The sequence below is a fragment of the Grammomys surdaster genome, unplaced genomic scaffold (genome assembly GCF_004785775.1).
Source record: "Grammomys surdaster isolate TR1022 unplaced genomic scaffold, NIH_TR_1.0 125669, whole genome shotgun sequence".
Lineage (NCBI taxonomy): Eukaryota > Metazoa > Chordata > Mammalia > Rodentia > Muridae > Grammomys > Grammomys surdaster.
Window position 1 is genome coordinate 1,562,409 of NW_021620506.1, and position 25,428 is coordinate 1,587,836.

A 25,428-nucleotide genomic window follows, 5' to 3' on the forward strand; every position below is an offset into this window, starting at 1 on the left:
TTGGGAGGGTAGCAATTAGTCACTGAAGTGGGGCTGCCGGGGCAATACAGAAGTGGCATCTGGGGTCCTGAGTCTTTACTGACATCCCTGAAGCTACTTCATGAGCTGTCATCCATAACTCCCCCTGCTCTGGCTAGGAGGAAACAGCAGTACTTGAGCCTGGACATTGAAAAGCTGTTGGCCAGTGAGGGCATCGACTCTAACAAGCTCATGCCCAGACACCCAGACCTGCAGCACCCACAAACCATCGAACAGGGCCGTGACCCACTCTTTCCTATATATCTCCCACTGAAGGTGAGCCACAATGCCATGGCCTGCTGGTGATGTCACATCCCAACAGGGACCCCCAACTCCAGTCACAGGCACTGATTTGTCACATAGAGCAATAATCAGAACCCACCCCAGGTGTTTTAAGCATCTTGGGTTGATGCAGGAGTGGTCCCCAAACCAATAGGTTACCGATTCCCTACTCCTTCCCTGGAATCCTGGACAGCCCATGTGCCTGCTCCCTACCCCAACCCTGGCCACAGGCATGTATGAGTAGCCAGGTTGAAATGAGGAGTGGTACACAGACCCCTGACTAGAGTCCCCCTGAGGGTGGGAGCTTGTGAAAAGGGGAGAGGGATGTAGGAGGGATTTGGTACCACTTCCTCGAGGTAAAAGCAAGGAAACTGAGTCTGGAGGGAGAAAGAGGGAGCATAGCCAGACCTTGGCTCTTGCTGGCCTCCCCTCCCCCCCTCTATGTCCTGTGTATCTCTTGCCTAGAGTCCCTTGTGGGAATCTTGTGGGAAGCAGAGCTGAATTCAGATGAGTATCACTCTACTAAGGTTGCCTGCTGACAGCACCAAGTCTCTGTTGTTTCTGATCAGCATGGATTTCTCTTGAAATCCCAGAGCCATCTGTCCCCTTGGGCCTGAGCTCGGTGCTTCCTCACAGTAGTCAAGGGAGCCCACATCCTCCTCTGAGACCCCAAACATCCTCAGACTGAGCCTTGAGTGGCTTGGCTAGCAGGATCCAGAGCTCCACCCCTTCAAGCATGGTGGGTCAATGGAAGCAGCAGGGGGTCATACAGACCAGTCTAGGACCGCCTGTAACTACCTCATCTGGGGAGGCCACAGAGGCTCTGGCATGCTTAGTTTTGCTTGGCCACTAGAGGAACTGTTTCACTGGACAGTTGCCTGTTTTCTCCAAGGTGTTTGATAATGAAGAGTTTGATTGCCGGACTCCCACAGAGTGGCTCAACATGGGCTTGGAGCCAGGCTCACAAAACAGGAAGCCTGTCCCTGGAAAAGCCCTTCTTCCCACAGACGACATTCTGGGGCACGGTGAGCAGGACCACCCTAAGGTGGCAGAACTGTCTTGTCCCAGCAAACCCTGGCCAAGACCTTTAGGCTTCCTTGGGATCTGATCGCTAGGAGAGCTAAAGTATCTGCTGAAATTCCCCCAGCTGTGACGCAGTCCAAGGATCTGGCCACACAGAGGCAGAGAATGCATACAGCCAAGACAACACTGTTAGGAGGATGGGAACAGAACAGTTAGGTGCTGTCAGGGAGCAAACAAACTGGGAGGCTAGGAAGATGGCTCAGTGGGTAAGAACACTTGCTGCTCAAACACGAGGACCTGAGTTCAGATCCCTAACACCATGTAAAAAGCAAAGTGTGGTGGGCAGATCTATAACCACAGTACTAGCAGTGTGGCTAGAGACAGGGAGATCACGGGGGCTTGCTAGATGCCAGCCTAACACACGCCCCACAAATCCCACAAAAAAAAAATCAGTTCTAGGTTCAGGGAGATAGTGAGACACATGGTATCGAAGGAACAGCAGAAAGACCAGAGGAAGGCACCTAATGTTCCTCTTTGGCATCCATGAACATGTACACAGGTATGTTTATCTTCACACACACGGCACACACGTACATGCACACGCATACACACACAGCATATACACACATCCACAGGCACACACATGCACACACATACACACACAGAGCAGACACAAGAAAACACTTTATTGGCAGCAATGTAAACATACCGAAGATGTTTAAGGGCACAATGACAGACCCTGCATTCACAGTTTTTCTCAGGGAGCTCTCTGCCCTTTCTCGTGCATGGACTTCACCCATTGGCTCTCAGGAGCATAAATACATAGTTTGTCACATACAATCATGTCATTGCGTTCAAACACGCCTCCACCACTAGTACTCATGTATCTCACCCACAGCCACACATTCACAACCAGGAACACACTCTTCCCACATATACCCATGGGATACCACCCAGACTGGCAATGTCTCATCCTTGCCCACATCTGTTTACAGAGTGCCCATGGTTCCTCCAATGGCCCCCAGTCTGCCCCATGGCCACAGAGGTTCTCTCCAATTGTCTGCTGTCAGGAATAGTGACAGGGAACACACAGATGCCATTCTGGCCTGTGTGACTCGGTCTTGTCCAGAACTTCCTAGGAAGAGTCCAAGTATGGTCTGGAGGTTGGTTAATGGAAATGCTGAAGGCTGTGCAGGATCAGAGGCCAGTCTGTTCCATGTTTTGGGGTGAATGGCTATGTTGTGGCATGAGTTGACCCAGTTACCCAGTCACCGGGTGGAAGGCAGGACTATGGGAGCAAGGACAGGCTTTAAAACTCTGTGTCCTCTGCAAGACCCATGACAGTTCACTGAGCAGGCTGCAAACAGGTTTCATTTTTAAAATGTATTAATACTGGAATCAGTTTGACTGAAGCAGAGAAGAAGCAGAGTGTTTCCTTCACTTTGGATTTAAATGACAGAAATAATTTAACTAAATTGATCCTGGTTCTTCAGTTCCTAGCAATTAAGCCATAATGAATAGGGCTGTGTTGCCGGGCGGTGGTGGTGCACGCCTTTAATCCCAGCACTTGGGAGGCAGAGGCAGGCGGATTTCTGAGTTCGAGGCCAGCCTGGTCTACAGAGTGAGTTTCAGGACAGCCAGGGCTACACAGAGAAACCCTGTCTCGAAAAACAAAGCAAAACAAAAACAAAACAAAAAAAAAGGAATAGGGCTGTGTTAAATGCACTGAGTACCAGCTTCCTTGCTTCACTGAGGCCCTGGCCTTAAGCAGGAACACTAGAGCAAAGAGGGGCTCACAGGAAGTACCTGCCAGGGGCCTCTTAGTGTTTGGTAGTCTCTTGAGACACACTTTTCTATAAGTTGAGCCAAGTTGATGTTTTCACAAAGGAAGCATCCCAGGAGGGGAGGGGCAAAGGAAAACCTGGGCTAGTTAGGGCACAGAAGTGGCCTCCCTGACCCAGCTGATGACAGAGGCGGGGACATTCTCCTAGAGTTTCAGCCCTTTCTTCCTTAACCCAAGCTGGCAAACCCCAAGTTTGTTTTAAGCCACTACAGGTTGTGAAGTTCTCTGCTGGGTGCTGTGTATGCATCTTACTTTTTCAATAACTTACTTAATACCGACTGTGCACCAATTTCAATCCTGGTCCCAAGTCTTCAGTTGTGCTTAAGATAGGACAAAGATGGCTCCTGCCCTTAGGGGACTGTCAACAGCATGGCCAAGTTGGGGTGAAGAATACAAAAAGAACAACAGGTTAGAAAGTGCATGGGCCAAAGATGCTATGTAAAAGACATCTTTGGAGGTGTTTCTCCAATGAAGAGCTGAGAATTAATCATCAGGCAGAGGTCATGGTCAGTGCAAAGAGACCAAGGCAGAAGTGAGCCCAAAAGTCACAAGGGTTGGCAGACATGCAGCATGGGCAGAGCAGTGGTTCTTGACCCTGCTCTGTCTTTCCCTCTTTTGACACAAAGAGGCCAGAGGACTTTACCTGGCTTTGGTCACCTTAAACAGAGTCACCTAGCTTCACCCATCATGACCCCGTGTGATGGGTCCTCAACAGCATTATTTATAGTCCTGGATTTTGCTTTGTTTTGCTTATGAATATTTTGTCACATGTATGTCTATGCACTGTGTTTGTGTGTGTGTATCTGGTTTCATTAGAGGTCAGAAGACAGTATCAGATCCCCTGGAACTAGAGTTACAGACAGTTGTGAGCTGCCATGTAAGTGCTGAGACTCAAACTCAGGCCTTCTAAGAGCAACCAGTGCTCTTAACCACTGAGCCATCTCTCCAGTCCTACCTCAGTCCTACCTCTCTTTAAAAACAAAACAACAAAAGCAAAAAAAACAACTTTTTGTCTTGAGACAGGGTAGACTGAGTTTCCAGACTATCCCTGAACTCACTTTGTAACCCAGTCTGGCCCTGAACTTTTGCTATCCTACTGCCTCTGTCTCCCAAAGTAGCCGGGGTTCCAGGCATGTGTCCCAGGCCCTGCACTCAGCCAGGATTAAGGCACGAATCCCCAGGCTCTATACTCATCCCACCAGGCATTTTGTTTGGTCACACCTTTCATGGTTTCCCATCAGTCTGTGTCTCTTCACTCTTGCGAGAGTTGTGCCAAGAGACCCAGTCCTTCTGGGTCCTCCCATGGCTTCCTCAGAGGCCAGCTCTTCTGAGAAGCAGGATTGTTCCTTGTTCAGCTGGAGCCAGAAACTATCCTGGGAGAAGAGACACCAGTCAGGTGACCTCTGACATACATTCCCAACATCAGCTGCCACATTCAGAAACCCCTCTCCACTTCCATGGCAGAGAATACTGGTAGAGTGTCCCCCTCTGTTTTAGAGGACCCCAAGAGTCAGGAACTGGACTATAGATGGTGCGAAGTTGGCGTCCTTGACTATGATGAAGAAAAGAAACTGTACTTGGTCCAGAAAACTGACCAGAGAGGCTTGGTGCGTGACGAGATGGGGATGCCCATCGTGAATGGAGGGGTCACCTCTGCAGGTACAAGCTCTGCACCTTCCCTGGGTGGGCCCCAGCTCAAGCTTGGCCCAGCCTATGACTACGGCCCAATCCCACCAACACAGCCCTGAATTCTACCTTACTGGGATTATTAATCAGGGTCTGCCCCCTCACCAGTTTGAAACAGAGGACCTAGAGAAGGCAAATGACCATTGACTGGCATGTTGGCTGTGAGCAGCTGGCCCAGTGGCTTTCAGCATGGCGTTGTAAAGGAAACCAAGGCCTCCTAATCAGTTGTTTTCCTGGAGTGGTGTGGAGGGGACAAGTGAATAACTGTCCCTGTGTAACTCCTGCCAGTACAAGGCTCTTTACTGTTTACAACATATTTCACATGCATAAATCTGTGTGTACCTTATGAAGTGGGCAAATCAGGAAATGTCATTTTGTCCATTTCACATATTTGGCTATGGGGGGGCACCACACACCATAACAATCACAAATTGCTGAGAAACACCAGCTGAAGTACAGCTGACCAGAAGCCAATACTCCACCCCAGAGAGCCTGACTGTGTGCCCTTTTCACCCCTCTACCCGATCTCCAGGAAGGCCACCACTCTTGACCACCCAGTACTGGGTCCCAAGGATCCAGCTCCTCTTCTGTGCTGAGGACCCACGTGTGTTTACACAGCGTGTGGTCGAGGCCAACGCTCTGCGCAAGAACACAGAGGCGCTGCTGCTGTACAACCTATACGTGGATTGCATGCCCACTGAGGGTCGGCGGGTCATCAACGAGAAGAGCTTGAGCAAGATAAAGCAGTGGGCTTTGAGCACACCACGCATGCGCAAGGGGCCGAGGTGCGTCGTGTGCTGCAGGCACCCTGGACCTTTCTATGTGGGTGGTGTTGCCAGAGCAATCACTGGGACATCCGTTTAAAGTGATGCCATGGGGCATCCGTTACTGTGGTAAAACACCGTGACCAAAAGCAACTTGGGAAGGAAAGGGTTTTTTTAATCTTGTACTTCAGGTCCACCACTGAGGAAATTCAGGGCAGGAACTCAGGAAGAACAGGAATCTGAAGGCAGGAACTGAAGTAGAGGGTCCGTGGAGGATTATTGCTGCTTACTGGCTTGCTCCTCCTAGCTTGCTCCTCATGGATTAATCAGCCTGATTTTTTATACAACTCAGGACCACCTGCCCATGGGTGGCTCTGGGCTGGGTTCACCCATATTAATCATTAATCAAGAAAATGTTCTACCGAGTTTACAACAGGCAGTCTGATGGAAGCCTTTCTCTGTTGAGGTTCCTCTTTGTAAATAACACTAGCTTGTCTCAAGTTGCCACAGGTGACTTGCTGACTACATCAGGCCTTAAGTTCTAAGCACTGTCTGGTTGTCTCCAGTAGCCTCATCGTGGAGCCTTATGGACTCATGAATTCTTGCTAGGTTGAAAGGGTTAGAGTGCATTGCAGCTTCTTTTTAATTTCCATGCTGAAATGTGGACTGTGTCCTCTTCAGGATAACCTCCTGCCATTTTGCTACGTTCTCATCATGCTTCAAATAAGTTCGCACTTCCTGGCATAGGAGGAAGTCCTCAGCTTAATTTGTATTTTCCCAGAGGCAGCCTTGCAACAGACTTTTAAAGACTTTTAATGTTTATTTTTATTTTATGCGTATGAGTGCATATATATATATATACATATACATATACATATACATATACATATACATATACATATACATATACATATACATATGTGTATACGTGTGTGTGTGTGCAACATGGGTTTGCCTGGTGTCTATGGAGGCCAAAAGAGGGAGTCAGAGCCCTGGATCTGGAGTTACACGTGGTCATGAGCTGCTTTATGAGTTCTGGAAACTGAGCCCAGGTCCTGTGTTAGGACAGCCAGTGCTCTTAACTGCCGAGCCACTCTCCAGCCTCTGAAATAGGTTCTTTCTCTAAGGAGGCCCTATTGCTTTTAGTGGGGAATTTAGAAGGCAGGATTTAGGCATTCGATGTTTCATTGCTACTGGGAAATGATTCCTGTGAGGTTCTCAGAGCAGACTGATCTAGGAGAAATATTTTTTCTAGATATAATCTTACATATAGCACCTCTTCACACCTCCATATTCTCTCTGTCTACCTGTTTTTTCAAAGTGTGAGCCCCCAATGATACCTTCAAATTGACTGCAGCACCACATGGCTCATTCTGTATTCCTCAGAATTGTGGCTTTCTTTACCTGAAGAGGATTAGTGTCCATCATTGAACACATGTTGGCTTATTTGCTAAGTCCTAGAATACACCAAAAGTAGCTTCAAATGACTGACCTACACCAGTTAGGATAAAGAGTCTACAGTCTCTAAATTCTTTTTGCTGTTTTGAGATAGTTCTGAACTCATCAGTTCTGCGCCCACCACTCAAGTACAGGAATCACAGCTTCTCAGTGGACATTTCAGGCGTTTGTGTCCGTTTCCATTAGAATGGAAAAGACTATCAAAATACCATGTTCAAGGCTGATTTGGTTTGATTATCCTACATCAATAGGGTATATACACTTACCATTTTATGAGATATAGTTTGGTTCAATTATTTTAGTTTAATTTTTTCTTTTTTAAATTACATTTGTTTAGTGTGTGTGTGTGTGTGTGTGTGTGTGTGTGTGTGTGTGTGTGTATACACACCAAAGTACATCTAGAGGTCACAAGATGACTTTTGGGAGACGGTTCTCTCCTTCCACCATGTGGTTCCTGGGAATCAAATTACAAGTCATCAGCCTTGGTGACAAGCCTCTTTACCCACTGAACCTTCTCACTGGCCCTCAGTTTGTTTGTTACATATAAACTGTATTACATTCACAATTTCTGCTCAGCAGTGTATATGGGCCTCCTGTCTCCTCTCTCTGACAGTGTCCTGGAACACCTTAGCAGCCTGGCCAGAGAAGTGAACCTGGACTATGAACGTAGCATGAACAAGATCAACTTTGACCAAATCGTCTCCTCTAAGCCAGAGACATTCTCCTATGTAACTCTGCCTGAAAAAGAGGGTGATAAGGTGCCTGATCGAGGTGAGTGTCACTGGACCCTGGCTGCCCACCTGACTAGCTCACTCCACATCCGCCTCTCTTGAGAGGATTTTGTTCAGTCACTAAGGGTCTCATAAACCTAATATTCTCTGTGCCCACCCTATTCCTACTTGTGCCAGATGCCAGGAAATCTTGTATGAGGAACAAGTATATGTGTGAGGTGTGTGGTGTGAATGTGTGTGCGTGTGCGTGTGCGTGTGTCCCAGCAATGCAGAAGCCACACGGTAAATGTGTACCAGAAAAGCCATGGTCAAAAGTAGATGTTAGGCACCTGATGGTCAGACCTCAAAGATATATAAGCCTTCTTCCTCCTGTAACAAGAATAGAGTTGGGATTGTGTCAGCTCCATGGACATATAGAAGACCAGGTCTCAGAACAAAAGAGTCCTCTTTGCTTTGAGCCCACTATGCCAAGTACATTTCCTGGCCCCAGATTCATATATGTGATGTGCCCAGGATACAGGCTGGGCTGTGGATAGCGAGCATTCTTGTACCTAAATATCCCTTCTTTGGACTCCCAGGGCAGGCTCCAGACCAGCCTCTGGCTTTGTGTAGCAAAGGTGGGAGATAGGGAGGGGATCTACAGGTGTCACACACTACTCAAAGGGGGCCAATGATGACTAGTGAACATGGAAGGAAACTTGGGGCATGTGACTTACTATGGGCCTTGGGATTACCCTCAAAGGCTAGAGTAAGGAAAGAGGGGTTCTGGGAATGAAGTTGACTCTTCTGGGAGGGAAGGTCTCCTCCATCAGACACTCTGTAGATGAGTCCTGACAGCTCTGACATGTGTCCCAGACGGCTCTGATGCTGGCTCTTGTTCCCTCTGCAGGGCTGGTGAGTGTCCCCGAATACCCCTTCCGGGAGCAAAAGGAGGATTTCACTTTTGTGTCCCTGCTCACTCGGCCAGAAGTCATCACAGCTCTGAGCAAGGTTCGGGCTGAATGCAACAAGGTGATCTCCATGTCCCTGTTCCACTCGAGCCTCTCCAAGTACAGTCGCCTGGAGGAATTTGAGCAGATCCAGTCTCAAACCTTCTCCCAGGTACCTACCTGGGCATCAGAGCATGGAGGGTGGGGCCTTGGGCCCTTGGAGCCAACAATCACAGCCTCAAGGCCCCACTGAAGTGGGACAAGGGTGGGGCAATGGTGGAGCCCATCCTGCAGGGCAAGGAGAACCATGGTGGGCTTCTTCCTTCCCAGTCCCTCTGAGCCAGCCCTCATAGCCTTAAGGCAGATCTCCTGTCTTAAAAGGGAACCCACTCCCATGTCACAACACCGCTGGATGAGGGTGCAAGGAGCATGGCTATAGCCTCTCTCCACTCAGTTCTATCTTACTATTCTTCCTGTGTTCTCCCTTTCTGCCTCTTTCTCTTCTGTGTGTCTGTCTCCTATGGCTATTCTGAGCACCATGTCCCCTGCTTCTCCTCCAAGCACCCTTGGACCCCAAATATCATGCTGAGGTGTTAGTCTGCAGTGCTTGGCAACAACTTGTGAGAGATTTTTCTCCGTTGTCATACACATGAGTCCTTGAGGTGGCCATCTCCAGAACCTTGCTATAATATCTCTGAGCATAATAGCTTTGGATGGTGGGTTCCTGGGGTGGCATTTTGACGACAGCCGTGTCCACGCCAGGTGCAGATGTTCCTCAAGGACAGCTGGATCAGCACATTGAAAGTAGCCATGCGCGGCAGCCTTCGAGACATGAGCAAGGGGTGGTACAACCTCTATGAGACCAACTGGGAGGTCTATCTCATGTCAAAGTTGCGTAAGCTGATGGAACTCATCAAGTACATGCTGCAGGACACGCTGCGGTTCCTGGTGCAGGACTCCCTGAGCAGCTTCTCACAGTTCATTGGTGATGCTTGCTGCAGTGTGCTTGAGTGCGTAGATGACATGGACTGGGGCGAAGACCTTGTCAACAGCCCCTACAAGTGAGTCCAAGGGCAGGTGCCCAGCACACCAGGTTCCCGACATCAGAGAGAGTTTGGCCATCTCAGAAGTGTCCCCCTCCAGCTCTGTCTTACGTTCTAGTGTCCGTCATTTCTGTGGTCACTCTCTGAGTTACTCAATCGATAATACTGAGCCCTTACCATAAACCAGATGTTGGTTTTAGAGGACTCTGGGACACGGTTATTACTGCCAGTGGGAGGCAGTCATAGCAAGATGGTTAATAGATACTATCATTGCCAATTCTATGATGAACTCTGCCAATGGGCCTTTGCCTTGTGGTCAGGGAAGAGGTGACATCTGAGGCACGGGGACACTAGAGGTAACTAGCAGGACCAAATAGAACAGGAACACCACACATAAAAAAGGACTTAGGGCAGCTGAGGGAGGACAGGCTACCAAGGGCAGCTGGAATGGGAAGAGCAGGTAGGCCGGGGCAGAGGGAATGAGACAGGACCAAGGGACCAGTCTAGACCACCAAGAGCTTCCTGGATATTTTTAGTAAGGTGGAAACTATCCACGGGGCCCTGGCTGGAATATATCATCAAGGCTTTTGATGTGCCTCAGACTTCTGAAACTGATGATAGTAGGCTCCTAGGAAGAACACGGAGCCTTTAGAAGTGCCTATGCCAGGTCAACCTGTCCAATGACCTCAAGACCAAGGTCTGGGGCAAGAATCTAAAATCCTTTCTGGCTGGCCCGGAGCCTTGCTCTCTAGTAAATTGGGGGTTTCTGTAAGGAGGAGAAAACAATGCTATGCTCAAAGACGCTTGAGATCACAATGCTGACAGGAAGGGACGGACATTCCCAATCAGCCCGTTTATTTGCCTCCAGGCCCCGGAAGAATCCTCTGTTCATCGTAGACTTGGTGCTGGACAACTCGGGGGTGCACTACAGCACACCTCTGGAGCAGTTTGAGATGATTCTACTCAACCTCTTTGACAAGGGTATCCTGGCTACTCATGCTGTGCCCCAACTAGAGAAGGTACATGCTACAGGCTGGGCAGGGCCTGGCTGCTAAGAGCCACAGGTTGCTCTCCATGTTCAGATATTCAACTGTTTAACAGTGCCATTGAAACATGTGAGAGGCATCACAGATACCAGAGCAGTTTGTTACTGCCAGCCTTCCATTTAATAGGCAGTAGGCGTGGCTCTGAAAATTACAGGTATCTCCTTTAATCCTCAGCACAAATGGAACTGTTAATATCGCTGCCTCGTATACCTGGAGAAATTAAACCAGCTAAATCTAGTTCACAAAACAGCTAAGTATCAGGACATCACTTTGAATCTTAGACTGATAGCACTAATCCTGCCATAGCAGCATCTATCCTGTATCCTGGCCCCTTTATCCTCCGCTCTGAACTCCTGTATCCACCACAGCTGCAGACTCAGGTGGACCTCCACACACAACCAGTAGCCAAGGTCTCCAACAAGTCACCACCACTGCATACACACACAAGCTGCACAGCGCCCACTCTCCAGACCCAAGAGCCTCCATAGCTCAAGTCCCTTCCTGCATCTCCTGCTTGTGAAAGCCATCAGCAGCCTGTGCTTGGCAAGTCTGACTCACACCAAGCAGGGAGGATACTGTCCCTCAGTGAGCCTCACAGTAGCGTCTGCATTTGTATTAGTTTCTCAGACACGTCCTTGCAACCCTTCGCATACTCCTGTGCCTGTGCTTGCCCATGTCACTGCCCGTGCAGTCTTTAGACCACTCTGTCAACCACTCCAGGGTTCATCCAGCTCTGCCTTTTCTGTTCTTTTCTTAAAGCTGGTGATGGAGGACATCTTTATCAGTGGTGACCCTCTGCTGGAGTCAGTGGGGCTTCACGAGCCACTGGTAGAAGAGCTACGTGCTAACATCACTAATGCTATGCACAAAGCCATGATACCACTGCAGGCCTACGCTAAGGAGTACAGAAAGTATCTGGAGCTGAACAACAATGACATTAATACCTTCCTCAAGTATGTGTGCTTGTGTGTGTGCATGTGTGTGTGTGTGTGTGCACATACGTGTGTGTGTCTGTCCATCCATCTGTCCATCCGTCAGTGTGTCTGTCTGTCTGTCTGTCTGTCTGTCTGTCTGTCTGTCTATGTGTGTATCCCCTCATCCTGCTAACCATCCTCTGCACATGTACACTGCCTTCAGGACCTATCAGACTCAGTGCCCATCAGCAGAGGAGGTTCGAGAAGTGGTAATTACCCACCTGAAAGAGAAAGAGATCCTAGACAACTCACTGCCTAGCAGCATCATCATTGGTCCCTTCTACATCAATGTTGACAATGTGAAGCAGAGCCTGTCCAAAAAACGGAAGGCCCTGGCCACTTCTATGCTGGATATCCTAGCCAAGAACTTACACAAGGAGGTAGACAGTGTAAGTAACTACTGGCCAGGCCCCAGCCACCACAGCAACACACAAGCAGCCTTGAACACGTGGTGTGCTCCCACTAGTAAGATGCCCTAGGCAAAGTCTATGGTCTTCAGGTGCCTGGGTCAAAGAAAGGACCTGGAAGGCATTCTGCCTTGATCCCTATCTGCATTCCTATGTATCCATATGTTAGTAGAAGGTTGATACTTCCATCCCTAGACTTTCGGAATCCTGGGAAGTTCTTGTGAAGTACAGGCTGAGCTGGATTGCTCCATAGAGCTGAGAGTATGCAAGTGCAGATATCAGATTCCCTAAGTTTGTTCCTGGGACCAGTCTCAGAGGAGACTGAGAAGGCGATACCTTTGCCTCAGAAAACATTTTAGCAACCTAGTGAGCCTGTCCGGAACATCTCTCCTGGGAAGAATGGCAGAGAGAGGCCATGGTAGAATAATTGTCTTTGAGGCCCTGGGGACCTTGAAGAGAAACAGGTCCCAGTGTAGGCAAGGCACATACCATCCCTAGAACCTTCCAATCCTCACCCACCAGATCTGTGAGGAGTTCCGAAGCATTAGCCGCAAGATCTACGAGAAGCCCAACAGCATTGAGGAGCTTGCTGAGCTTCGAGACTGGATGAAGGGCATTCCTGAAAAGCTTGTATTTCTGGAGGTAAGGCAGGCACACTGGTGCTGGGTGTCCAAGAGCCTGGTGGAGCCAGAAGTTGGGTGGTGCATTAGGGACCCAGGGGCTGGACACATAAAACTATTGGTTAGCGGCTAAGGGCTGAGACAGGCAGAGGCCGGGAGATCAGAGCCAGTAGGTAAAGTAAAACAGATACCCAGGGACTGGTGGGGGCCCAGGGTAAAGTTTGCGGGGTACAGCAGGGATTCAGAGCTGTACTCTCTGAGCAATCAGGAGGACTGAAAGCATAGATTGGAGGATGAGAGCCAGAGATGTGTTGGCAATGGCTCCTAGAGCCCTGGGCCCGGCCTTGAAATCTGTTAAGGCTTCTGTCTGAAAGAAAGTGCCTTTTCCCTGGCCCCAGCCACTTTGGAGCTCCCATCAAAGTAACCCCCTCCCCAGCATGGCTCATCATTTCCTGTTCATGCAGGAGCGGATTGTAAAGGTCATGTCTGACTACGAGGTCATGGATGAATTCCTTTACAACCTCACCACAGACGACTTCAATGACAAGTGAGTGGGAGCGTTGTTCCCAACACTGATCTTGGGTAGGCAGCAGGAGATGCCGGGCTGCAGTGGTGCTCAAAAGTGTCAGCTGTCACAAGCAATGAAATCGTACCAGAAATGCCCTGCCAAGATGACCTAAAACATGGCTCCACCAGGGAGCCGGGAGCAGGCAGGGTCAAGAGGCTTAAAAAGGCAGAAAGAATATGTGGGAGTAAATTCTCTTGGTCTGGAGACCCTGTCACTGTCCTATCAATGGTCTTGTATATACATGTACGTTGGACATGGACTGGTTGGGGAACAGTGAGCGAAAGCAAACGAGCCTGTTGGAAAGCTCCTGAACATTAGAAACAAACCCCTCACTCAGTTCTGCCTTACGGATGGAGGTCTAACACATCAGCCTGACAAGGCATCGTGTTCCGATGGAACCTTCCCAGGGACTGAGATCTCTGAGCCAGCTGCAGTTAGAAACCTTAAGTTCCACTGAGACCTTGTGTCACATGGTAGAGGGAGTGCTGGTGTGCCATACACTGGCCTGATGGCCCTGGCTGGTCAACCGATGCATGAAGGCTAGAGACTAGACTGGATTTTGCTTCATCTGAGAACCCTGGGATTGCAGAGGAAATACATATTGTCTTAGCTAAGGTTTCTCTTGATGTGATAAAATATCATGACCCAAAGCAGCTTAGGGAGGAGAGGGCTTATTTTGCTCACAGTTGCGTATCACACTTCATCAGCGAAGGCAGTTAGTATAGGAACCTGGAGGCAGGAGCTGAGGCAGAGGCCATGGAAGAGTATTACTTTCTGGCTCTTTCTCTATGGCTTGCCCAGCCTGCTTTTTTATAGCACCCAGGACTACCAGCCCAAGGGTAGCACCACCCATGATGGGCTGAGCCCTCTGACATCAAACACTAACAAAGAAAATGACCTATAGGTGTGCCTGCAGCCAGATCTTATGGAGACAGTCCCTCAGTTGCGGCTCCCTTCTCTCTGATTACTCTAGCTTGTGTCAAGTTGATATAAAACTAACCCGCACACTTGACATCACTCTCTTGTTATTTCTGCTTTGCCCTTTTGCATGGGCACACTAGAGCAGCGTCTCACTGGGCAGGGTTGGCAATGGCAGCCTCTCAGCTCACTCAGACTCCCCAGCTCCCCAGTTTCAACTAGATCCAGCTGACACCTGGATTCTTTCATTCTACTCCAACCCAACCCTGCTCACAGTCTAGCTGCCTAAGCTTGGGACCTGGGCATGCAGAAGGGTGGCCCTTCCTTTCTATCCTGTCATTTCAACTGTGACATCTCAAATCCTAATCTTTCCTGCCAGGTGGGCTGCCAACAACTGGCCCTCTAAGATCCTTGGGCAGATAGACATGGTGCGGCAGCAACATGTTGAGGATGAAGAGAAGTTCCGCAAAATCCAGATCATGGACCAGAACAACTTCCAGGAGAAGCTGGAAGGGTTGCAGGTGGGGCTTGGCTTAGGGCTCTCCTAGGAACTGCATATTCATTCTCTCTCTCTCTCTCTCTCTCTCTCTCTCTCTCCCCTTCCCTCCCGCCCATTTGTGCATGCGCGCGCGCGCGCACACACACACACACACACACACACACACACACACAATGCTGTCCTACGTCTAGCATATCTAGGAGATGTAATGTCAATGTATGATAGATGGCTGGATGACCAAATTTTTTAAATGGCTGAAGGAATAAGATGCCTGGATAGAAAATTTCAGAAAATTTAACAAATTAAATTAAAATTTAATGGACCCAGTCCTATTGATTATGTAACTGACACCCATCCCAGTGGGCAGTGAGCATGATGTTCAAAGAGTCTGTTCCCCAATCCTTGAACAGCCTGCTTGCGACTGGCCAGCAGGTAACTCACTTCAAAACAAAGTTCTCTCAGAGCTGGGAGTCAGTGCCCTTGGTATGTGGGTTACATGCTCAATTATAGGACTCAGGTGCATTTGGCTCTTGCTCCTTGGCCTACAGCTGGTGGTGGCTGGCTTCTCTACCCATGTGGAGATTGTTCGAGCCCACGAGATTGCCAACGAGGTGCGGCGGGTCAAGAAGCAGCTGAAGGACTGCCAGCAGCTGGCGATGCTCTACAACAACCGCGAGCGCATCTTTGGCTTGCCTATCACCAATGTAGGCCTACTGTGGGGTCCTTGTCCTACTTCCCAGGCTTCAGGAAGCAGCTTGGATCTGCAGCCATAGCAGAGCCCAGCTGCTATAGGGCAGGGCTTGTGCATGCTGGGGTAGAACTGAGCTGGCTACAGGGTAGAGCAAAACTTCTTGGCTCTGGGATGGGCAGTATAAACAAACAGGAGGCTTCAGGGAGCCTGGGGGGCGTGGATCGGTCAGCCTAGACCTTGGAAGCTCAGCATCCAGAACTTACATATAGCAGGAGAAGGGAAGTCCTGGATTCTTGGGGGGCAAGAGCAGAGATAGCACCCAAGACCAAAGAAGGAGATGGGGCCTGGCCAATGTAGAGATAGTGTGGAGAAAGCCCAGTGAGCATCCTAAGGGTCTCACCCTCTGCCCCTGTAGTATGACAAGCTCTCAAGAATGGTGAAGGAATTCCAACCCTACCTGGACCTCTGGACCACGGCCTCAGACTGGCTGCGCTGGTCTGAGAGCTGGATGAACGATCCTCTGTCAGCCATTGATGCCGAGCAGCTGGAGAAGAATGTCATCGAGTCGTTCAAGACCATGCACAAGTGTGTGAAGCAGTTCAAGGACATCCCAGGTAGCTGAGAATATTCACTGGTGGGGCCCATGCAAGTCATGATGTTTTTGTTGGATGGGTTTCTTCTTCCCCATCCAACACTGGTCAGAGAACATGGTAACCATTCCTTTCCTGCGGACCTAGCCTATCCTCTTTCTCCTCTGGACTGGCTGACTTTCATGCTTTTCTGCTCACCCGGCAGCCTGCCAGGACGTGGCTTTGGATATCCGAGCACGCATAGAGGAGTTCAAGCCGTACATCCCACTGATCCAGGGCCTGCGCAACCCTGGTATGCGTAACCGGCACTGGGAGGTACTGTCCAATGAGATCAACATCAATGTCAGGCCCAAGGCCAACCTGACCTTTGCCCGCTGCCTTGAGATGAACCTTCAGGACCACATTGAGAGTATTAGCAAGGTGGCTGAGGTGGCCGGCAAGGAGTATGCTATTGAACAGGTGGGTACCCAACCACCAGCAGGTCTGATCCCACTGCTTAGCCCCTGCTGAACAGGCTGACCTCTAGTCCTTATAGTGACAGCCATTTGGGAGGGTAACTGTAATGGCTTCCTGGGGTAACAGTACATTTTATTAAAAGTTAATAATGTGGCTGAGGTTCTTGGCATAGTACCCACCATTGCTATAATACTCAGTTTTCCTGCCAAGTCTCTAGCAAGGAGCTAATAGCATTATCATCATTTAACAGATGAGCACAAGAGTTGAGACTGCAGCCAGCCTAGATGCATGAGTTTAATCTCCTGCATTGTTATTAATTAATTAATTAATTAATTAGATAACCTTGAAGCTCAGGGAGGTTCGGCAGCACCCAAAATAATATTCTTTGGGTGTGAGCAAACTCCTGACTGGCACCCAAGTGCCTCTCATGTTGCACACATATGAGCGTGAGTTGACCCTGCATTCGGACAGTGGCCTGCTGGGAACTTGCTGATTAGATGAGCTGGGAATATTTGCCAGTGTGGCTCACACAAAATCCATGCCCGGCAGAGTTCATTGTCCCCTGCCCAGTGCTGGTCAGACAGCATGACAACCAGTCCTTTCCAGGCACACAGCTATGACTGTCCCCCTACCACAGGCACTAGACAAGATGGAGAAGGAATGGTCAGCCATCCTGTTCAATGTATTGCCCTACAAGGAGACAGACACCTATATCCTCAAGAGCCCGGACGAAGCCTCGCAGCTGCTTGATGACCACATCGTCATGACTCAGAGCATGTCCTTCTCGCCATACAAGAAGCCCTTTGAGCAGCGCATCAACTCCTGGGAGACCAAACTGAAGCTCACCCAGGTGGGCCTTCCTCCCTTTGTCCTCCCCTCCTAAGGAGCACTGTCCACCAAGTGGCACTTACTACATTTAGGTGTAGCCTGTTGCACCCATTCTGCCAGCCCCTGGCTCTCTGTCAAGCCTCCATCTGGAAGAGGGGGCCAGGATGGATGTGGCCATCCACGGATGAGGTCTGGCTCCTGAAAGAGGCAGTAAGGGCCATGGAAGGCATGAAGCTTAATTAAACAGTGTGGCTGCCTGAGCTTTGTGGGCTGGATACAGTGAGGCCTCAAGACACCTCCGTATCCTTTTACACCCTGTCCTGACTTCCCACCCATCTCACTTGGTGATACTTTGAGGACAGGGACCAGGATCCTTGGGATTATAGATGTTTCAGGCTTTCAAGACCAGAGGCAAGAGCTGCCGAAAGATGCCTAGAATATAGGCCTGAAGGTGTGTCTCACAGTACATATGCCACTGGAGACCAGAAGTCAAGCAAAGGAGGAATTGTCTGTACAGCATCGACCCTGGGCTTCCCTGCTGCATGTGCGCGCGTGCACGCACACACACACACACACACACACACACACACACACACACACCTTACCTGTAGTTCATACCTCCTGTCTCCCACAAAGCTTAGCATAAGCGACTCATTAAGTCACCCATACCTGCCTGTAAGATAGTCCCAGTGAGGCCTTTGCTCAGTACCTATTAAAGGGGCTTCACACACATTGGGATCTTAGTGATCCAGAAGCAGAATGACCATTAGTGTATTCCTCAAGAACAGGAGCCCATGCCCACTTCCCCTGATCTTCCTGGTATCAATAAAAACCTGGCATGGACCTAACACAGAGCTAACCATGGTGCCCATCTCATGAGCAGAGATGAATGACTCTTTTTGCAGTGACAGGAAAAAATGAGGTAAATCCCAAGTGCAGAATTGGGAAGCAGAAAGGAAACTGGCTCTGTGTAATGATACCTAGTAGATGCTGACACGGATGTGGGTGCTCTGCACTGCACTCCAATGGGGTGAAATGTCTCCATCATGAACACTAAACCCAACCCTGAGCCCCCAACTCTGATAGTGGATGCCCTGGCCCACTTTTCCAGGAGGTGCTGGAGGAGTGGCTGAATTGCCAGCGGTCCTGGCTCTACCTGGAGCCCATCTTCAGCTCTGAGGACATCACCCGGCAGCTGCCTGTGGAGAGCAAGCGCTACCAAACCATGGAGCGCATCTGGAGGAAGATCATGAAGAATGCCTATGAAAACCGGGAGGTGAGGGGGATGAGAAGACAGTTAGGACCCCCAAAGGTCCTGATGATATTGCTGGGGCCTTCTGGGTCTTTCCCCTCCCTAAATAAGGATTAAAGACCAATCTGAAGGCCTTGGTTGTGGTTCATGTCCTTGGTCATGGACTCCTTGTACAGAGATGCTCCTTAGAAACACAGTGGTTAATCCAGATGCTGGCCTCCAAACTTATACTACTCAGATCTTCAACGGGCCATTGACAAGAACATCAAACAGCTAGAGATTGACATCACTAATCTGAAGAAATGCCTCATTTCACTGTCTAAAGAGACCTCCAAAAATTGCAAAGGACTTTATTGGACTTGATTTACTCTTTTACAATAGAAAAGACTGTGTACAGCTCTTGACTGTGTACAGCCCTTAAATAAGAATGTTGCCTTTACATAGACAAGACAGGGACAGTTAAAGAAAGCATGAAAAAGGTCAGAGAAGGCCCTGAGAAAAGACAGAGAGATGAAGAGAAAGATGAGAGCTGGTACAAGAATTGGTTTTCAACCTCTCCATGGTTGTCAACCCTATTTCCTTCCATCTTGGGACCATTAATTGGGTTATTTTTGCTTACATCTTTTGGTCCCTGGGCCTTAAATAGGCTGACTAACTCTGTGAAACAACAGATAAATAATTTGGTAGCAAAACCTATCCAGATACATTATCATAAGTTAGCTATGGAGGCCCACAAGACTCAAGATGAGGTTGTTATCTATACAGGGTGTTCCCAAAACCCATCTCCACCCAACCTAAAAGAGGGGACTTCCACTCCTAGACCTAGCAGAGAGGGGCCACCCAGAACCCCCTCTGACTGGCGATCTGAATTCTTGCTTAGGCTGTGAGGCTAAGCACTGCAAGGGAATATAAATAAAAGTTAAAAATATCTCTCTGGGTTCGCTGAAGGACAAGCCTGACTGCATAGGGGTTGCTGTCAAAAGTATCCCCTCTCCAGGAAAAAGACATCAGGATGGGTATGGCCCTCATGCCTCACTGGACAACGACAGGGGGACTGGAGCCATTACAAGGTCCCCTTCAATTACTGGAGGTCAGACCTCTATCCCCGCCTTCGCAAGATTAGAATCGCCACAGCCCTTCTATACTTAGAGAAGGGAGGAGATGTCAGGGGCAGCCCTACTTATACACTGAAGGCCTAAAATCAACCATAGGCCTAAAATCAGCAATAGGCCTGTCATACATGTATACTAACACCAAGTCTTGGGTCTCTGTGGAAAAACATTGAAACAGATGGGCTATAAGCTATTGTAAACAGGCAGCTTTTGTGGTAATTTACCAGCCTGAGTAGTCATAGACCTTGTAAATAGGTACCCTTGGCAGATAATTCCAACTTAGTTAAGGACAGTGAATCATAGGCTGAGTCATAGTGCCCTGTCCCCTGAACCTTCACCCAGCTAATACCCTGTTCTGAAAGATATTTGTACTCCCTCTGAAAACTCACGCTCCAGTGTCATCCCCTTCCCCACGTCCTGCCTTTTTGTGTTTATAACCGCTGTGTGAATAAGTGAAAAATACGATTTGATTTAAAAAAAATAAAATAAAATAGAAATGTTTGAAAACAAAGGAAACACAGTGGTTTTAACATTTTAGAGATCTTCTCAAGTCTGCAGCAAGACCACTCACTCCTTGGCCTTCTTACCTTGCTTTTATGACTACAGAATGATTTCTTGGAACTCATGGAGGTAATCCTGAGCCTAGGAATCAATTTCCTGCCCCTTACACACCCTGGTGGTGTCTGGCCGGCAACAGGCACTGTCTAGTAAACCCATCTTGCCACCTCCCAGCTGATTACACTCACTTCCTCTCTCTCTAACCCCCGCTGGGTCTGCTTCCTGCAGGTGATCAATGTGTGTTCTGACCAGAGGCTGCTGGACAGCCTGAGGGACTGCAACAAGTTGCTGGACCTGGTACAGAGGGGCCTCAGCGAGTACTTGGAGACCAAGCGGACTGCCTTTCCCAGGTAGGCACCACAGCCTGAGTCCACACTGTGGGCCCTCCAGTGCTCTGCCAAGCTAGTGTATAAGCACCATGTCAGTGGTGTTAGGGCTGCCAGGGCTCAAGTCCACCTGACCTGTTTTCCTCACTTATGTTCCCCTGGAAGATTCTACTTCCTGTCAGATGATGAACTACTGGAGATCCTGTCACAGACAAAGGACCCCGCAGCTGTGCAGCCGCACCTGCGCAAGTGCTTCGAGAACATTGCCCGGGTGAGTAGCTAGGCCTGAGGCTCTGCCAGTGCACTAGGAGGAGACCTCTCTCCTCCTATGTCAAGCCTTCTTAGATATCAGGCAACAAGACAGACCCTGGTCCTCGGAGATATACCTGAGGCTGGTGGGAAGAAAGTTAGGTAAAGCTCCCTTGAGTCTGAGAGCCCCAGGATCCTAACTCAGCCAGCAGCTCCTGTCCTCTCAGAATACTGAGATCTGGGAAAAGACAGATGGCAGGTTTAGCCTCATTTCCCAAGGGCTTAAACACACTCTGACAAATTGCTGTCAGGGAAGGCTCAGTAAAGGCAAACACTTGGGGCACCCCAGCACAGAGCTAGCTCCTCTAAGGGGCAAGAGTCTGGCTAGGTCATACTGGGGCTGAGAGCAGCAGGCCCTCTGGCACACCAGAGTAACATGCTTCTACCCACCTCCGATGCCCATAGCTGCTGTTCCAGGAGGATCTGGAGATCACACACATGTATTCAGCAGAGGGTGAGGAGGTGAAGCTGTCCTTCTCCATCTACCCCTCCAGCAACGTGGAGGACTGGCTGCTGGAGGTGGAGCGTAGCATGAAGGCCAGTGTGCATGACATCATCGAGATGGCCATCAAGGCCTACCCTACAGTGAGTGCAGTCTTCCTGCTCAGCCTCCAGTGTGCTCGTCCTCAGTGCTCTCCACCCCAGCCCGCAACGAGGAAGATAGGGTTAGAGTTGGCAGCACCTGGGTCACCCTGCTCATGTTGTCTTTCCAGATGCTCAGAACTGAGTGGGTTCTGAACTGGCCAGGCCAGGTGACCATTGCTGGCTGCCAGACATACTGGACGATGGAGGTAGCCATGGCACTTGAGGCTGGCAACATCAAAAGCAAGCTGTTCCCCCAGCTCTCCAAACAGGTAGAATTAAAGAGGATTGGTGCTTCCCATACTCCAACACCCCACACCAGGAAGAAGCCAAAGGTCAGGTCCAAGGAGCAGATCAGACTCTGTAGCACCAGCAAGAGGGGACCTAAGGGAGGGCTCTGAGACTAGGCAGATGCCCCTCCTTTAATGATCAGTGAAGCAGTCACCAGGTTCTTCCTGTACTGTCCCCACAATCCATGCTTCTCACCGCACAACAGACTCCATTTCCAGCCATGAGCATGCAGACGGATTGTACACCACAGAGGCAGGTCCCACGTGTGTGACTTGTATGTTCTTCTGTCGTCCCTCATCCCAGTCCTTCCTCTCCTCCCATCTCAGATCAGTAGAAGCTTCCAGAATAGAGACACTGTCTGTGGCAGAAGCCCTCCCTCTGTGCAAGGGATGAGGAGCTATAGGTCCCAGGTGCCTACAGTGATTTCCTGATTCTTTCAGCTCAGTGACCTGGTGGCCCTGGTGCGGGGGAAGCTGTCCCGCATGCAGCGGATGGTGCTTTCAGCACTCATTGTCATTGAGGTCCACGCCAAGGACGTGGTGAGCAAGCTGATTGATGAGAATGTTGTCAGCGTACATGATTTTGAGTGGATCTCACAGCTCAGGTGAGGCTACGGAGGACTACCCTAAGGCCACAGTGGATGAGGCTTGGGTGAAGGTACTGTCAGTCCACACTAGGCTTGTCCCTGCCCACAAAGCAGAGACAGGACAGATATGGGTACTTTTGTGTCCTCGGGCTCTAGAAGAACTCCCTCTTTTTAACTGTATAGCTACTCACTGGCCCCTGTGGCCCCACGTCCAGAACCCCGTGTCCCTCCCTACATTTCTAGGTACTACTGGACAAATAACGACTTGTACATCCGTGCTGTGAATGCCGAGTTCATCTATGGCTACGAGTACCTCGGCAACAGCGGAAGGCTGGTGATCACACCCCTCACTGACAGGTGAACCCTCCACAGCTGGCTCTGAATAAGGGAAATGGGTAGAGGTCACCCAGCCCCATGGATCTCTAAACAGAGCTCGGCAAGACTCAGAAATGGGGCAAGGAGAAACACTACACAGGCAGCCAGTCCCAGGCTCCCGTTCCTGACCCTGGCGGTCAGGACTGGTATACCTGTGCCTCAGAGGAGTAAAGGGGAGCAAGAGCTTCTGAGCCACAGAGTCCTGAAGGGGGCTGTACCCCAGGAAGGTGGTCACCCAAGATGGGTGTGGCCCATGCCTGTCTGCTTTCACCCACACAGGTGCTATCTGACCCTGACTGGAGCCTTGCACCTCAAATTTGGAGGTGCACCAGCTGGCCCAGCTGGCACAGGGAAAACAGAGACCACAAAGGACCTGGGGAAGGCCTTGGCCATACAGACAGTTGTGTTCAACTGCTCTGACCAACTGGACTTCATGGCCATGGGCAAGTTCTTCAAGGGTCTGGCCAGGTGAGGCTGGATGTGAGATGGCACACAGAACAGGGACAAGTAGGGGAGAACACTGGCCAAGGGGAGTCTCACAAGGGGCAGGATGAAGTGACAGGAGTCAAAGGCCCAACTCAGTGGGCTGGGGGTGGGGGGAGGCACGGGACTGTAGCTGAGCTGGAGATCACCACTGAGAGCTTCCTCCCTAGTGAAGTCAGAGGGTTGCTGGAAGGAGGCGCCATGTATGCTCCAAGTGCATGCCCTATTCAAATGCCTTGCTTTACTTAGTGCGGGGGCCTGGGCCTGCTTTGATGAGTTCAATCGCATCGATATTGAGGTGCTGTCGGTGGTTGCACAGCAGATCACCACCATCCAGAAGGCACAGCAACAGAGGGTGAGTCTTGGGCATCCTACAGGGATGGTACTGCCACAGAGGCAGAACCCTTAGTGCTGTGCTTAGAGGGTTTTATAGTCAGTTCCAAACCCCACATCCTTACCTCAGCCCGTGGTCAGTAAAGGGTGTCCCTTCCTATACAAGGGAGGGCTCAGGGTATTGGTCCTTGGCCAGCTTTCTTATTCACAGTAGTCAAATGACGAGACCTGAGGGGCCGGCAGATCCCACTTGAAGTAATGCCCAAGGTTCTGCTCTTGGCTGAGTTTGAGTAAATCTGAAGGGGTCAGTCAGAATTGGGACTAGCGGATGTAGGGAAGCAACAATGGTGTGGAAACCTCTGAGGCCAGGACCATGGGAGTCCGTGGGTGACCAGTGAGACCTAAGGTCTTAGGCTAGATCCTGGGAGAAGATCTAACCCATGACCAGGGGTCCAGTCTGGCTGACCTCTGATGTCAGGTCAGTGACATGGCAAAGCCCCAGTCAGAGGAGGTGAAGGTCTGGGTGTCTTCTTTCTAATGTGGGCCAACTCCTTTTCCCCACATACAGGTGGAACGCTTCATGTTTGAGGGTGTTGAAATCCCCCTTGTACCATCCTGTGCTGTGTTTATCACCATGAACCCAGGGTATGCTGGCCGCACAGAGCTGCCTGACAACCTGAAGGCAAGTTCAGGCCCAGGGTGGACAGAAGGTGACAGAGCATTAGACAGGACCCTAAGATGTTAAAGCTCTGATTTGAGAACACATAGCTAGCTGCCTGTCATGAAGAACCAGGATTCCCTGTGGTGGAACTTCTGCCCAGGGAACCCATTGGACCACACCCAGCTACAGAGTGGGGAGGGCCCTGGACTTGTCTTCATGGCATGGGGGAGATCTGGGTTCCTATGGGGTCGGGCCTGATAGAAGGTGCTAAGGTGGATCTGTGAGAAAAATGGGACAATAGGAACCAAGAGTGGCCTGCTCCTGGAAGTTTCATGGGGAAGGTGTTCGTCAACATAAAGCACCCATAAATGGTAAGAGCTGCACAGCCACTGAGGAGTGGAAGCCTCAGTGTGGCAGGTGTGGTACAGAGTCCCAGCATTAGCTATGAATGAGAAAGTCCAGAGAGTGTGTTAAGTCCCGGAGCGGGGCTGTGCTGTTTCTACTTTTCTTGTGTGTCCTATCTGTCCAGGCCCTCTTCCGACCTGTGGCCATGATGGTCCCCGATTACGCCATGATTGCTGAGATCTCACTCTATTCCTTCGGCTTCAATGAGGCCAATGTGCTGGCTAAGAAGATCACCACCACCTTCAAGCTGTCTTCTGAGCAGCTCAGCTCCCAGGTAAGGCCCTGCATCATTCCGTAGCCTCCAACCAAAATATTGCCACCTCCAGAGCTGTTCTGAACTTCCTCTCTGTGAAGGAGAGTTCAGAACAAGGGCTCCTATAGCCAGAGGACTGTTGGGATGGTGACATAGAAGATGCCAAAGCAGTCCAAAGGAGGGCACCCAGCCAAGGCTGCAGTGTGCAGATAAGTAGCCACAGCAGGCCTGTGGGCAAAATGACATCTCAGCTCCAAGATGGGTAATGAGGCATTGGATTCCATGTGGGAAGCCATGTTCACAGGGCAGCATCCACACACGCCTCTTCTGTGTGGTATGTTCAGGACCACTATGACTTCGGAATGAGAGCTGTGAAGACTGTCATCTCAGCAGCCGGAAACCTTAAGCGAGAAAACCCTACCATGAACGAGGTGAGGTCTATCCACAGAGCTCCTGGGATGGGGGCTCGAGGAAGGTCCTGACACCAGAGGGTTACGGGGTGGGGAACCCAACCCACCATTCTGAAGC

General features: G+C 50.0%; 1 protein-coding gene across 1 annotated transcript in view; it reads left to right on the plus strand.

Annotated features, from left to right (window-relative positions):
• Positions 1-25,428, plus strand: part of Dnah1 (dynein axonemal heavy chain 1) — a 63,363-nt gene that overhangs the window by 7,246 nt on the left and 30,689 nt on the right. The window contains exons 5-33 of the mRNA XM_028787518.1: positions 138-294; positions 1,193-1,325; positions 4,664-4,825; positions 5,385-5,637; positions 7,688-7,845; positions 8,695-8,906; positions 9,497-9,795; positions 10,646-10,796; positions 11,583-11,776; positions 11,961-12,186; positions 12,727-12,846; positions 13,289-13,371; positions 14,690-14,831; positions 15,358-15,513; positions 15,916-16,114; positions 16,296-16,549; positions 17,184-17,396; positions 18,486-18,650; positions 20,525-20,646; positions 20,788-20,893; positions 21,337-21,516; positions 21,645-21,785; positions 22,245-22,408; positions 22,634-22,747; positions 23,045-23,233; positions 23,498-23,603; positions 24,150-24,263; positions 24,772-24,921; positions 25,245-25,331. Coding sequence (XP_028643351.1) covers positions 138-294; positions 1,193-1,325; positions 4,664-4,825; positions 5,385-5,637; positions 7,688-7,845; positions 8,695-8,906; positions 9,497-9,795; positions 10,646-10,796; positions 11,583-11,776; positions 11,961-12,186; positions 12,727-12,846; positions 13,289-13,371; positions 14,690-14,831; positions 15,358-15,513; positions 15,916-16,114; positions 16,296-16,549; positions 17,184-17,396; positions 18,486-18,650; positions 20,525-20,646; positions 20,788-20,893; positions 21,337-21,516; positions 21,645-21,785; positions 22,245-22,408; positions 22,634-22,747; positions 23,045-23,233; positions 23,498-23,603; positions 24,150-24,263; positions 24,772-24,921; positions 25,245-25,331 — 4,750 coding nt within the window. The remainder of the gene's footprint in view (positions 1-137; positions 295-1,192; positions 1,326-4,663; positions 4,826-5,384; positions 5,638-7,687; positions 7,846-8,694; positions 8,907-9,496; positions 9,796-10,645; positions 10,797-11,582; positions 11,777-11,960; positions 12,187-12,726; positions 12,847-13,288; positions 13,372-14,689; positions 14,832-15,357; positions 15,514-15,915; positions 16,115-16,295; positions 16,550-17,183; positions 17,397-18,485; positions 18,651-20,524; positions 20,647-20,787; positions 20,894-21,336; positions 21,517-21,644; positions 21,786-22,244; positions 22,409-22,633; positions 22,748-23,044; positions 23,234-23,497; positions 23,604-24,149; positions 24,264-24,771; positions 24,922-25,244; positions 25,332-25,428) is intronic.